General features: G+C 43.6%; 1 protein-coding gene across 3 annotated transcripts in view; it reads left to right on the forward strand.

Annotated features, from left to right (window-relative positions):
* Positions 1–14,764, forward strand: part of hipk2 (homeodomain interacting protein kinase 2) — a 352,565-nt gene that overhangs the window by 90,310 nt on the left and 247,491 nt on the right. For all 3 annotated transcript variants that reach the window (XM_061917854.1, XM_061917853.1, XM_061917855.1), the window contains exon 2: positions 6,387–7,542. In XM_061917854.1, coding sequence (XP_061773838.1) covers positions 6,387–7,542 — 1,156 coding nt within the window. The remainder of the gene's footprint in view (positions 1–6,386; positions 7,543–14,764) is intronic.

Here is a 14,764-nt window from a genome sequence, read left to right on the forward strand (position 1 = left end):
CTACAACATCCTCGGTAGGTCCACATAAGGGCAAGGAAAACTCACACCCAGTGGGACGTCGGTGACAATGATGACTATGAGAAAGTCATGTAAAACTATTATTGTGATCACCCGATTGCATGTTTTTGTTGCCCTGGTCCATGATTACTTCAAAACTGATATGATTTACATTATGAGCAACAAAGAAAATACAACAATATCACCATTTGCAGACTTCCTGTTCGTGATCTTTCAATATTTTCTTCAGCATCTTGAGGAAACATCAGTAGAAGAGGACGTATGATAAAATACTACTTAATTTTTCTCCCCCTCATGGGGGCTTCTACTTTTTCGTTACTGCATTTCGCTTAAGTCTTTTAAATTATTTCCATCCATCCTCCGACCAAAACCCTTCTTTGAAGTCAGTACAGTCAAAATATCACTGCAAATTACACAACTCGTGCTTGGTCCGTCCCATTTTGCACAAGTCAATTGGACCGAAGAGGTCCATAACTTCCTCATAATCCCATCATTTGGAAATATATGCAGGCCGACCCCTTATTTTGTTGAATTGCTACAGCCTGCAACAATGCACCTGGCAGGCATATTTGATAATTCCTTCAAATTCTGCACAAAAATATTGTGATCCGGGGTGTAGAATCTACCAACACGCATACTCGTCAACAGGAATGTGCAGGGAGCATGTACTAACATACAAAAACAATCCAAGAGAAGCAACTAACAAATTGCAGTCATATAGTTGTTATAATAGAATAGACATGCAATGACAGCTAACACCAGCTATCCAAGTTGCTATCATTACTCCATGATCACTTCAAAACTGATATGATCAGCATTTATGAGCAAAAAAGAAATACAACAATATCTTCCATCTCCATTTCAGCCTGTGTTTCCTTGTGCTCTTTCAGTATTTTCTTTAGCATCTTGAGGAAAACATCAGTAGAAGAGGACGCAAAATAAAAAACTACCTAACTTTTCTCTCTTGGGTCTGCTGTTCTGACTCAGTATTTCTCCCCTCAAGAGGGCTCCTACTTTTCCGTTATTGCATTTCGCTTAAGTCTTTTGAATTATTCAATTATTCAAATTATCCAAACTCTAACCAAAATCCTTCTTTTTCGAAGTCAGTATAGTCAAAATGATCAATTGGCCCACAACTTCCTCATATTCGCATCATTTGGAAATATATGCAGGCTGACCCCTTCTTTTGTTGAATTGCTACAGCCTGCAACAATGCACCTGGCAGACATATTTGATAATTCCTTCAAATTCCTCACAATAATATTGTGAACCGGGGTGAAGAATCTACCAACATGCATACTAGTCAATATTGAATTGCCTCCAGTCTTCTGTAGGTGTTGTCAGCAGGATGATGCAGACCCACCCACATTTTGTTGTTCCAAAATGGGCTGGAACTCATTAGAAAACTACAAAAAAAATACTACTAAAATCACCACCGTGTCTATTTATCTTTGAATTTTCCTGAAGGAACTCTCCTGAAGGAATCAATAACGTTCTATCTATCTATCTATTTCTGGGAGAATTTTACCTGTTGACATCATATTTAGGTCCAGAATTATAAAATGTTGTCTGCATTAGAGGAGCCTATTAATCGGGTTAAAGGTGCCGTTTGCATCTTGCTCACTGTTGGCAAAAAATGTAACAAAAAAAACAGCTCATGTTTCTAATAGTGGTTCAACAAAACGCAATTGTCTATATTTTTCACAATTACTAAGTTTATGTAACATGAATTGATATATGTGGACCCCGACTTAAACAAGTTGAAAACTTATTTGTGTGTTACCATTTAGTGGTCAATTGTACGGAATATGTACTGTACTGTGCAATCTACCAATAAAAGTATCAATCAATCAATCAATCAATAAATGTAATACACTTTTTTTATCCACCCAAATAAAATGATTGGTGTTTAAGGCAGTCCCTCAACCTTGTCGACAGGAATGTGGAGCGAGCACATACAAAAACAATCTAAGACAGGGGTGCCCATTACGTCGATCGCGAGCTACCAGTGGACCGCGGGGGGTGTGTCAGTCGATCTCCAGCCAGGCTTTTAAAAAAATAGACCTAAAAATGAGTGATCATCAATCTTCACCAAGACGTCACTTAAATGACATTCACGGTACCGGAGGGTCTTGTGAGATGACGCTGGCTGCTGCAAGATCATTATTATGAAAATATGACCGAGAGGAAGGCCAGAAACACTTTTTATTTCAACAGACTCTCGCGCCGTACCTTCCGTCAAAACTCTAAAGGCCGACCGCACATTTCCTATCTTCACAATAAAAGCCCTGCTTCATGCTGCCTGCGCTAACTAAATACAGAGTCTCGGAAAACTGGCGTGCACAAGCGATCCCTCAGAAAGCTGCCGTGCACAAGTGATGTGCACGCCAGCTTTCTGAGACTCTTATTGTGTTAGCGCAGGCAGCATGAAGCAGGGCTTTTATTGTGAAGATAGGAAATGTGCAGTCGGCCTTTAGAGTTTTGACGGAAGGGACGGCGCGAAAGTCTGTTGAAATAAAAAGTGTTTCTCGCCTTCCTCTCTGTCATTTTTTCATAATAATGAACTGGCAGCAGCCAGCGTCATCTCACAAGACCCTCGGGTGCCGTGAATGTCAATCAAGCAAGCTACGGAATTTGCCGCCAATGTTTTTCTTGTAAAGTGTATGGAAGCTGGATGAATTAGATGCCAAAAACCAACCACTTTCATGTGGTATTGTACAGAAAGGACAACTTTTTTTCTCCTCCATTTGAAAATGTGGGCGTTATCATCATTACTGTCTGATTCCAATCAATGCAAGTCATCAGAATCAGGTAATACACCAACTTATATTCTTGTCTTTGTGAAAGAAAGACATCTATATGTGTTAGACATGCTTGTATTATCATTAAACACATTTAACTTGTTTACAAAAATGTCTCTTTCATAAATAAATAAATATAAATGATATATATAAATGAGGTAGATCCCCTCGAGTTGGTCAATTGAAAAGTAGCTCGCCTGCAGAAAAAGTGTGGGCACCCCTGATCTAAGAGAACCAACTAACATTTTTGTTACAATACAATAAACACTCAATGAAAACCTAACAGTAGTTATCCAAGTTGCCATTATTACACCTAAAGCTAATGCGCGTGGATGTGTTACGTACATACGTAGTTACGTCATTATGTCCGAGAAGCCGTAACATGGCATAATATACTGTTTAAATGACATTGGAAAGTTAGAGCCTCCTAGGATTCTGTGTAAATGTTGCAAACAGTCCCTTTAAGTCATGGGTGTCAAACTCTGGCCCGTGGGCCAAATTTGGCCCGCCGTGTAATTTTATTTGGCCCTTGAAGCAATATAAAATTAACATTAGAGCTGGCCCGGCAGGATTATACAGTGGCAGTGCCCCTGTAACACCGCATTCACCACTTATACTTGCCAACCCTCCTGATTTTCCCGGGAGACTCCGGAAATTCAGTGCCCCTCTCGAAAATCTCCCGGGGCAACCCTTCTCCCGAATTTCTCCCCAGACAACAATATTGGTGTCGCGCCTTAAAGGCACCGCCTTTAGCGTTCTCCACAACCTGTCGTTACGGCTGCTTTTCCTCCATACATACAGCGTGCCGGCCAAGTCACATAATATATGCGGCTTGTACACACACACACACACACAAGTGAATGCAAGGCATATTTGATCAACAGCCATACAGGTTACACTGAGGGTGGTCGTATAAACAACTTTAACACTGTTGCAAATATGCGCCACACTGTGAAGCCACACCTAACAAGAATGACAAACACAATTCGGGAGAACAACCGCACCGAAGCACGACATGAACACAACAGAACAAATACCCAGAATCCCTTGCAGCACTAACTCTTCCGGGACGCTAAAAAATCCAACCCCGCCACCCCCCAACCCCGACCACGTCATTATTTTATTTTCAAATGTATTAGCTCGTGGAAAAAGTTAACGTTGATATTAGAAGGCTGCAAATAGAAAAGAGGCATAACATTTTTTATTTTATTTTATTTCTGTGATGTTTTTTCGTTTGTTTTTTGAAAGTTTATTTTGCACTATTAGGTTGTATAAGCGTTGTTAAAGCAAATCAGTGTAGTAAACTGAGCAATAATTAACGTTTTATTCATTCACTTTCTCTCGCTTCTTCAAGGCTTGAATGTTTGATTCATTCCTTTTTGTTATTTTACTTTCAAATGTATTATTGGCCTGTGGAAAAAGATTATTTTGATATTTACCTAAGAAGGCTGCAAATAGTAAAGAGGCATTCAATTTTTATTTAAATTTTATTTGCTATGCCATTGATATTTTTTAAATATTATTATTATTATTTGAAACTGGATTTTGCGTGTCACTATAAAGTTATATAAGCCTTGCTTGTTCAGTTTTCACTGCAAAACTTGTTTGGGTCCCTATTAAAAGGTTCATTTGTTCAACCTTGGCCCGCGGCTTTGTTCAGTTTTAAATTTTGACCCACTCTGTATTGGAGTTTGACACCCCTGCTTTAAGTGAGAGTTAAAGTCCCAACGATAGTCACTGATGTGGTGAAATTATCCTCTGCATTTGACCCATCCCCATGTTCACCCCCTGGGAGGTGAGGGGAGCAGTGAGCAGCAGCGGTGGCCGTGCTCAGGAATCATTTTGTTGATCCAACCCCCAATTCCAACCCTTGAACGCTGAGGCAATGAGTCCCATTTTTATAGTCTTTGGTATGACTCAACCGGGGTTTGAACTCACAACCTTCCAATCTCAGGGCAAACACTCTAACCCAGGGGTGTCAAACGTACGGTTTTATCCGGCCCGCGTGATGAATTTGCCAAATATTAAAATGAGTTGCTTTTTTTTTTTTTAAACAAATTAAACCGCTGTTCTAAATGTGTCCACTGGATGTCACAATAGAAATTCTGTTAGGCTAGCACGGTTTATACCGGGGCTAAGCGAGAGGTACACAATAAAGGGTGACTGTGGCTCCTCCTCCTCAACCCACATGAAACCTAAAACCTGCCGTTTTATGTATTCTGCTTCGAACACATCATCATTTGGAACCCTCGTTGCCCCAAAATGTCTTTGTCAAACACGAGAAAAGTGAACTTAACCCTTTTGAATAGTTTTTACCTTCAATCCCAGAAAGGCTGTGACTTAAAGTTGAATCATGGCTTTGTAGATACACTGAGATGAAATCTATACTCTTTTTGTTTCTCTAACTGCACCAATTGCCTCAGAAGTGTTTTGTCCAGAGGATTATCCATGATTTGTACATTTTCAGAATCTGCTTATTCTATTTTTGGCCAAAGAAAATAAAGAAAACAACCTGGAGTTGTCTTTATTTTTAAGTTATCATGCCATGATGTTACCCTTCCGGCCCACTTGGGAATAGATTTTCCTCCTGAGCTAAAATGAGTTTGACACCCCTGCTCTAACCACACGGCCAATGAATGAATGAACAATTTCTCGACCGATTCAAACCGTTCCAAAATTAAAATGTTACTTGCTAATGTTAGTCAAGTTTTAGCTATTTTTTTGTTTATGTACACCTCTGAGTCGGGGAGGAGATCTTGCCCCAAGTGAAGGAGTTCAAGTACCTCAGAGTCTTGTTCAGGAGTGAGGGAAGAGTGTGGTGTCTTCAGTAATACGGACGCTGTATCAATCCTTTGTGGTGAAGAAGGAGCTGAGCCGGAAGGCAAAACTCTCAATTTAGAATAGAATAGAATAGAAAGTACTTTATTGATCCCTGGGGGAAATTCAGCACCACGGTTCGCTCACAATAAACAATAATAATAATAAATAATTTATGACATATATTATTCATCATAAAATAAATATATTCTACATTTAAGTGCAGTCAAGGAACATATGCATCTTACAGTCTGATGGCTGTCGGTATGAAGGACCTCCTGTGTCGTTCCGTGTTACATTTTGGGAGTCTGAGCCTTCCACTGAACGTGTTCATTCTCTCCGCAAGGTCCGAGTGTAGTGGGTGGGAGGTGTTGTCCATAATGACTAGGAGTTTTGCTAGACTTCTCCTCTCTGACACCACCGCCAGAGAGTCCAGCTCCACTCCCACCACGTTACTGGCCTTCTCTACCAACTTGTCCAGTCTGTTTGCGTCCCTCACTCTCAGGCCACGGCGTACAAGAAAGATTTACCGGTCGATCTACGTTCCCATCCTCACCTATGGTCATGAGGCCACTGAGCAAGTTAACATGCTGACATATACATATCCGCTTGGTGTTTTAATGACCTGCTCTGACCCAAGATGTCTTTATTTAAAACTTGAAGCTACCACTCATGTTTCATGGACTCTGAAATTCCTAACCTCTCCTTTTGCTTTCCCTGCTCCTCCCCTCTTGTGCACTCTCGTCTCAGGTATGGCCTCGCAAGTGCAAGTGTTCTCCCCTCACACTCTTCAGTCAAGTGCCTTCTTTAGCGTGAAGAAACTGAAGGTGGAGCAGAGTTGCAACTGGGATATGACAGGGTACGGCACGCACAGCAAAGTCTACAGCCACAACAGCAGCAAGAACCTGTCGGCCCTGAGCGGCCCCTTCGGCATTAACAGCTCCCTGCAGGTAGCCAGCTCCACCCTTCCCTACGAGCAGGCGCTCATCTTCCCGGCAACCGCAGCCCACATTGTGGTGGCCTCAGCCAGCAGTACTTCAGGGGCCATAGGCTCTTTGTTGGCGAGCGGGGGTGGAGGCAGCAACGGCAGTGGAGGGGGTGGCGGCGGAAACGGCGTCGGGGTTCAGAATCTGACCCGCCGCAGCACGGTCAGTCTCCTGGACACCTACCAACGATGTGGGCTTAAACGCAAGAGTGAGGAGCTCGACAACAACAGTAGTGTGCAGATAGTAGAGGAGCACGGTCCACTGATGATCCAGAACGGAGCAGCCAGTGGCGCCACAGTGGCTACCGTGGCCACCGCCGCCTCCACGGCAACGTCTAAGAACAGCGGCTCCAACAATGAGGGGGACTACCAACTGGTGCAGCATGAGGTGCTCTGCTCCATGACCAACACCTATGAAGTGCTGGAGTTCTTGGGGCGAGGAACTTTTGGGCAGGTGGTTAAGTGCTGGAAGAGGGGCACCAACGAGATCGTGGCAATCAAGATCCTAAAGAACCACCCGTCGTACGCGCGGCAGGGTCAAATCGAGGTCAGCATCCTGGCGCGTCTCAGCACGGAGAGCGCCGACGATTACAACTTTGTGAGGGCGTACGAGTGCTTCCAGCACAAGAACCACACGTGTCTGGTGTTTGAGATGCTGGAGCAGAACCTGTACGACTTCCTGAAGCAGAACAAGTTCAGCCCACTGCCGCTAAAGTACATCAGACCCGTGTTACAGCAGGTGGCTACAGCGCTGATGAAGCTGAAGAGTCTGGGTTTGATCCATGCTGACCTGAAGCCGGAGAACATCATGCTTGTGGATCCGTCTCGACAGCCCTACCGGGTTAAGGTCATTGACTTTGGCTCAGCTAGCCACGTGTCTAAAGCTGTCTGCTCCACGTATCTTCAGTCCAGATACTACAGGTAAGTCCCTAAGCTGGATTCTGATATTCGGTCATGAAGTTGAATCTCTCATTCATGTATTGTTTGCTAAATGATGACGTTGATGGTGATGGTTGAGTCGGGGCGGCGTCTTCAGTAATGCGGTCGCTGTATCGATCCGTTGTGGTGAAGAAGGAGCTGAGCCGGAAGGCAAAGCTCTCAATTTTGCGGTCGAACTACGTTCCCATCCTCACCTATAGTCATGAGCTTTGGGTTGTGAACGAAAGGACAAGATCACGGGTACAAACGGCTGAAATTAGTTTCCTTCGCAGGGGGGCAGATCTCTCCCTTAGAGATAGGGTGAGAAGCTCTGTCAGTCGGGGGCAGCTCTAAGTAAAGCCGCTGCTCCTCCACATCCAGAGGAGCCAGATGAGGTGGTTTGGGCAACTGGTCAGGATGCCACCCGAACGCCTCCCTAGGGACGTGTTTAGGGTACGTCCATCCGGTGGAGGAATACCCAGGACTCGTTGGGAAGACTATGGCTGATGCCTGGGGGTCCCGCGGGGGGAGCTGGGCTTCTCTGCTTAGACTACTGACCCCGCTACCAGACCTTGGATAAGCAGAAGAAACTGGATGGATGGATAATGATCTTGAGTAGTGTTCAGAATTTCTTGTAGATATTGTTGAGACATGCAGGATGATACATCTTACCTGTTTTGCAAATTATTTCCCAAACAAACAGCAATCACTAATCTTGGCGTCTCCTGTACTCGGACTTTAAGCCCACCCATCATCATGGATGACTCCCATTTCCCCCGGGATATAGATGAAGGGTCAGCCTGAGTTCTCCTGTAATATGTGCCTGTAATCCCCACCAGACGACCTTGCATTACAACCAGATGACTCCCTGGGAATACGTTTTTTTTCTTCTGCCTTTCATGCAGACTTTTCAATCAAAGTAACAAAAAAAAAGGAAGTGTATTAAGTTTGAGCTTGGACAGTGTTGATGTTGACACAAAGTGACACTTGGCCTGGTGTCGGGGATGGAGGAGAGCAGGTGTGTCACGACAGTGCCCGTCATGTAGTGTATGCACATGCCCACCCAAACGACCACACCACACGCTCATGCCAGATGGTGGATCTGCAACCGTTTTTCTGTCAAGAGAATACAGTGGGGCAAAAAAGTATTTAGTCAGCCATCGATTGTGCAAGTTCTCCCACTTGAAATGATGACAGAAGTCTGTAATTTTCATCCTAGGTACACTTCAACTGTGAGAGACAAAATGTGAAAAAAAAAATCCAGGAATTCACATTGTAGGAATTTTAAAGAATTTATTTGTAAATGATGGTGGAAAATAAGTATCTGGTCAACCATTCAAAGCTCTCACTGATGGAAGGAGGTTTTGGCTCAAAATCTCAGGATACATGGCCCCATTCATTCTTTCCTTAACACGGATCAATCGTCCTGTCCCCTTAGCAGAAAAACAACCCCAAAGCATGATGTTTCCACCCCCATGCTTCACAGTAGGTATGGTGTTCTTGGGATGCAACTCAGTACTCTTCTTCCTCCAAACACGACGAGTTGAGTTTATACCAAAATGGATACATGGATGATACAGCAGAGGATTGGGAGAATGTCATGTGGTCAGATGAAACCAAAATAAAACTTTTTGGTGTAAACTCAACTCGTCGTGTTTGGAGGAAGAAGAATACTGAGTTGCATCCCAAGAACACCATACCTACTGTGAAGCATGGGGGTGGAAACATCATGCTGTGGGGCTGTTTTTCTGCTAAGGGGACAGGACGATTGATCCGTGTTAAGGAAAGAATGAATGGGGCCATGTATCCTGAGATTTTGAGCCAAAACCTCCTTCCATCAGTGAGAGCTTTGAATGGTTGACCAAATACTTATTTTCCACCATAATTTACAAATAAATTCTTTAAAATTCCTGCAATGTGAATTCCTGTATTTTTTTTTCACATTCTGTCTCTCACAGTTGAAGTGTACCTATGATGAAAATTACAGACCTCTGTCATCATTTTAAGTGGGAGAACTTGCACAATCGCTGGCTGACTAAATACTTTTTTGCCCCACTGTATATCGCGGGTTTGTCTCTGTGCGATGTAGAAAATGACTATTTGGTGAGTATTTGAGTATACGTTCTCACGCAGTTGCTTTTAGCTGCGGGCATTAAATTACAGCGGCCACCACCTTAATAGGAAAGTTTAATGTTAGTGCGGCCCGCAAGTTTTATTTAAATGGCGCTTGACAGTGTTGTGTTATTTGGGTCCAAAATGGCTCTTTCAACGTTCTGGGTTGCCTACCCCTGCGTTGGTGGAAAAGCGGCAAGTGCATGAAAGTGACATAAACGTTGCTATGGAAACGAGGGTTTTTTTACGTGCCCGGCTGCAGTCACACTGCGACACCTGTCCGTCAGTAATAACAGCCCCCGATAACCTGGACCAATTCCAATTGTTATTTGTTTTTTATTGTTTAATTTGCACTTCCTCACACGATATTGCAGACCTCTGTCATCATTTTAAGTGGGAGAACTTGCACAATCGGTGGCTGACTAAATACTTTTTCGCCCCACTGTATGTGTGGTGTCTCTCGAGCATCACTGCAGGCAAATAGTGAGCCCGTAAGTGATCTTGTTCTGTTGGAGTGATGAGTAAGGCACAGCAGAAGGTTCATCCTTTCACTTCTTCTTTAGGAAGAAGTAGCAGAGAGAAAGGAAAACCAAAAATTGGACACGGGGAAAAAAAAAAGCGATCGGTACATACTTTTTTGGCGTGCGTGTGTTTCTTTTTTCATTCTTGAAAGGCTTTCCACTGTAGGAGACGTACGGCGTCAACAACAGGGGTGTTTGATTGATCGTGACGACTAAGTGGAGTCTGAGCTCACGGGACATGGTCACTGCAGCGATGAGGTTTGGGCATTGAACTGACTTTTGGCCGCGGGTACATTTCACAGGCTGTTCAAAAGCTCAGATGAGAGCATTAAACTGTCTTTGATGGTTTCAGATGAGAAGATGGATGTTTTTTTGGCGTGTGGCGTGGTTTCTCTTCCAGGTTGCTGACTACACACGCCTGTCGTTTGACTTTGTGTTACCTTGTTCCCCCCCCGCATTAGCCAAAACATTCCCCTTTCATCTTTTCGAGCTGAGCCGAATTAAATATTTGTCTTTGTGCGCTGATGTTTTATTTTTGTTTTTCCTCCTTTGATTGATGAGGTGAACTCACAGAAGACTGTAATAATGGTTCAGCGGCATCGTGGGTGAAGCACATTTGCATTTTTTCCTCCACTGTATTCGTCTCATAGCTTGAGACAAAAGTAATATCCAGTTCCGGTCCACCTTCCTAGAGCCCAAAAAAAGTCTGCGGGCTATAGAGCGTTCTCCGTTCGGGCTCCAGTACTCTGGAATGCCCTCCCGGTAACAGTTCGAGATGCTACCTCAGTAGAAGCATTTAAGTCTCACCTTAAAACTCATCTGTATACTCTAGCCTTTAAATAGACCTCCTTTTTAGACCAGTTGATCTGCCGCTTCTTTTCTTTTTTTCTCCTATGTCCCTTGTGGAGGGGGTCCGGTCCGATGACCATGGATGAAGTACTGGCTATCCAGAGTCGAGACCCAGGATGGACCGCTCGCCTGTATCGATTGGGGACATCTCTACGCTGCTGACCCGCCTCCGCTTGAGATGGTCTCCTGTGGACGGGACTCTCGCTGCTGTCTTGGATCCGCTTTGAACTGAACTCTCGCGGCTGTGTTGGAGCCACTATGGATTGAACTTTCACAGTATCATGTTAGACCCGCTCCACATCCATTGCTTTCGGTCCCCTAGAGGGGGGGGTTGCCCACATCTGAGGTCCTCTCCAAGGTTTCTCATAGTCAGCATTGTCACTGGCGTCCCACTGGATGTGAATTCTCCCTGCCCACTGGGTGTGAGTTTTCCTTGCCCTTTTGTGGGTTCTTCCGAGGATGTTGTAGTCGTAATGATTTGTGCAGTCCTTTGAGACATTTGTGATTTGGGGCTATATAAATAAACATTGATTGATTGATTGATCTTAGATATTGCATCTTCTGACTCTTTTTTTTTTCTCCCATCTTTTCTGCAGGGGGTTTCATACCCCTTCATTTGTACATCACGCAGAGTATGGGTTTGTTTATGTCCCCGTACACATTGTACGAGCCTTGCAAATGAGTCATGGATTTTCCACAACGTTGACTCATGCAAATTGAAAAAGCCAAATTCAAAACTGCTATTTGCAAGAGCAGCTCCCGGTGCGTCTCCAGTTTGGGTTTTGTTTGCTCCAGTGCCTCTTGATTACATATATGGTCCTCACCTGTTACTTGGGGTGTGGCGGTACACAAAAATCTCGATACGGCACGTACCTCGGTTTAGAGGTCACGGTTCGGTTCATTTTCGGTACAGTAAGAAAACAACAAAATATAAATTTTTGGGTGATTTATTTACCAAATTTGCAAAATCTTCCACCAAAAATATTTTTCTTAGTGGAATATTTGATGTGAAGTAATGGGAACCTTGGATAGGTCAATAATTCATAATAACATTGATTTTGATTCAATATTATGTTTGGAGCAATGACAGTTTGAAGGGGAAAAAAAACAACTTTGTTTTATTAGTCAACATTGCAACTTTTTCTAAATCAATCAATCAATCAATCAATCAATCAATCAATGTTTAAACCATCTCAAGCGGAGGCGGATCAGCAGCGTAGAGATGTCCCCAACTGATACAGGCGTTTAACTTTTTAGCTTTTTTATTTCACTTTTGTTATGTTTTTGCTTATTTTAGTAGTATTTTTAGAATGTGCCGTGGTCCTTTTAAAACAGTAGCTGTGGGCCGCAAATGGCCTCCAGGGCACACTTTTGACACCCTTGCTGTTGATAGTAAAAAATACAGTCTGATAAATCCATGGATAAAAAGCAGGGCCTGGCGACGCATGCGAGTTTATCATAACTCTCTCGCTCTCTCCGTCTCTGCCCCTCCCTCACGATTGCTGCTGCGTGCACAATTTGTTTTGTTTTTAACCCCTTCTTAACCCTGAACGTACATTGAAAATACACGCAACCCTAACTTAAAATACCGGACATTTGAGGCATTTAAGAAACTCCACCCGGACAGCCCCGCAAAAGAGGAGGTATGGTCAGTCTATCGTAGCCCTGTCGCTGTTAGCATGACTTGTGTTGTGTTCGGTGTGCATTGTTTACACATTGTACGGTACGCTACTTAATATGTCCGTGGGGAAACTTGTTCAGTACACCTCCGAACCAAAACCCCAGTACCACAACGGTTCAATACGAATACACGTACCGTTACACCCCTACCTGTTACCTATTACAAAAATGGAATGTTACCTGGAATGATAAATTATGATTAGGAGGGCTGTTTCTGGTATTTTAAGTCAGATGAGGGTAAGGTGAAGTTAAAAGTGAAAGTAACACTGACAGACACACACATACACACTAGGTGTAGTGAAATGACCCTCTGCATTTGACCCATCCCCTTGTTACACCTCAAAGAGAGGTGAGGGGAGTAGTGAGCAGCAACGGTGGATGACGGATGCGTTTTAATCCTTGCATCCGATTTCAACCGCACCTGTTCAAGAAGTCGCATCAATGGTAAGAAGTATTTTATTTATTATTGGTTAGATTCAGAATAAAAATGTTATAAAAAAAAAATAAGACTAAGAATTTAAAAAATGTTGGTGTTACTTAAAAGATGCATACATCAGTTGTCCATCCATCCATTTTCTACCGCTTATTCCCTATCTCAGCTACAATCGGGTGGAAGGCGGTGTACACCCTGGACAAGTCGCCACCTCATTGCTGTACATTTAGTTGTCCATCCATGCATCCATCATCTTCCGCTTATCCGAGGTCGGGTCGTGGGGGCAACAGCCTAAGCAGGGAAACCCAGACTTCCCTCTCCCCAGCCACTTCGTCTAGCTCTTCCCGGGGGATCCCGAGGCGTTCCCAGGCCAGCCGGGAGACATAGTCTTCCCAACGTGTCCTGGGTCTTCCCCGTGGCCTCCTACCGGTTGGACGTGCCCTAAACACCTCCCTAGGGAGGCGTTCGGGTGGCATCCTGACCAGATGCCCGAACCACCTCATCTGGCTCCTTTCGATGTGGAGGAGCAGCGGCTTTACTTTGAGTTCCTCCCGGATGGCAGAGCTTCTCACCCTATCTCTAAGGGAGAGGAAACTCATTTCAGCCGCTTGTACCCGTGATCTTATCCTTTCGGTCATGACCCAAAGCTCATGACCATAGGTGAGGATGGGAACGTAGATCGACCGGTAAATTGAGAGCTTTCCCTTCCGGCTCAGCTCCTTCTTCACCACAACGGATCGATACAACGTCCGCATTACTGAAGACGCCGCACCGATCCGCCTGTCGATCTCACCATCCACTCTTCCCTCACTCGTGAACAAGACTCCTAGGTACTTGAACTCCTCCACTTGGGGCAGGGTCTCCTCCCCAACCCGGAGATTTAGACATTTAGTTGTATTCAATGTTAAAAAATATGATATGGCTCTCACAGTTATATTGTATTTTTCGGAGTATAAGTCGCTCCGGAGTATAAGTCGCACCTGCCGAAAATGTATAATAAAGAAGGAAAAAAACATATATAAGTCGGACTGGAGTATAAGTCACATTTTTAGGGGGAATTTTTTTGATAAAACCCAACACCAAGAATAGACATTTGAAAGGCAATTTAGAATAAATAAAGAATAGTGAACAACAGGCTGAATAAGTGTACGTTATATGAGGCATAAATAACTGAGAAGGCATATGAGGCATATGAGGCATAAATATGAGGCATATGAGGCATATGAGGCATAAATAACTGAGAAGGTGGCTGCTATGTTAAGCTAACATATTATGGTAAGAGTCATTCTAATAACTATAACATATAGAACATGCTATACCTTTACTAAACAATCTGTCACTCCTAATCACTCCCATGAAATCTTATACGTCTAGTCTCTTACGTGAATGAGCTAAATCATTTTATTTGATATTTTACGGTAACGTGTTAATAATTTCACACATAAGTCGCTCCTGAGTCTAAGTCGCACCCCTGGCCAAACTATGAAAAAAACTGCAATTTATAGTCCAAAAAATACGGTACACTTTAAAATATTTGACTTTCATGGCTCTCTCAGCCAAAAAGGTTCCCGAGCCTTGCTTTAGATGCAGATCTCTGTTCTTATTAGATTGTGCAGGTGGAGCTAACGTT

Source organism: Nerophis ophidion, linkage group LG12 (assembly GCF_033978795.1).
Source record: "Nerophis ophidion isolate RoL-2023_Sa linkage group LG12, RoL_Noph_v1.0, whole genome shotgun sequence".
In the NCBI taxonomy this organism is placed as follows: domain Eukaryota; kingdom Metazoa; phylum Chordata; class Actinopteri; order Syngnathiformes; family Syngnathidae; genus Nerophis; species Nerophis ophidion.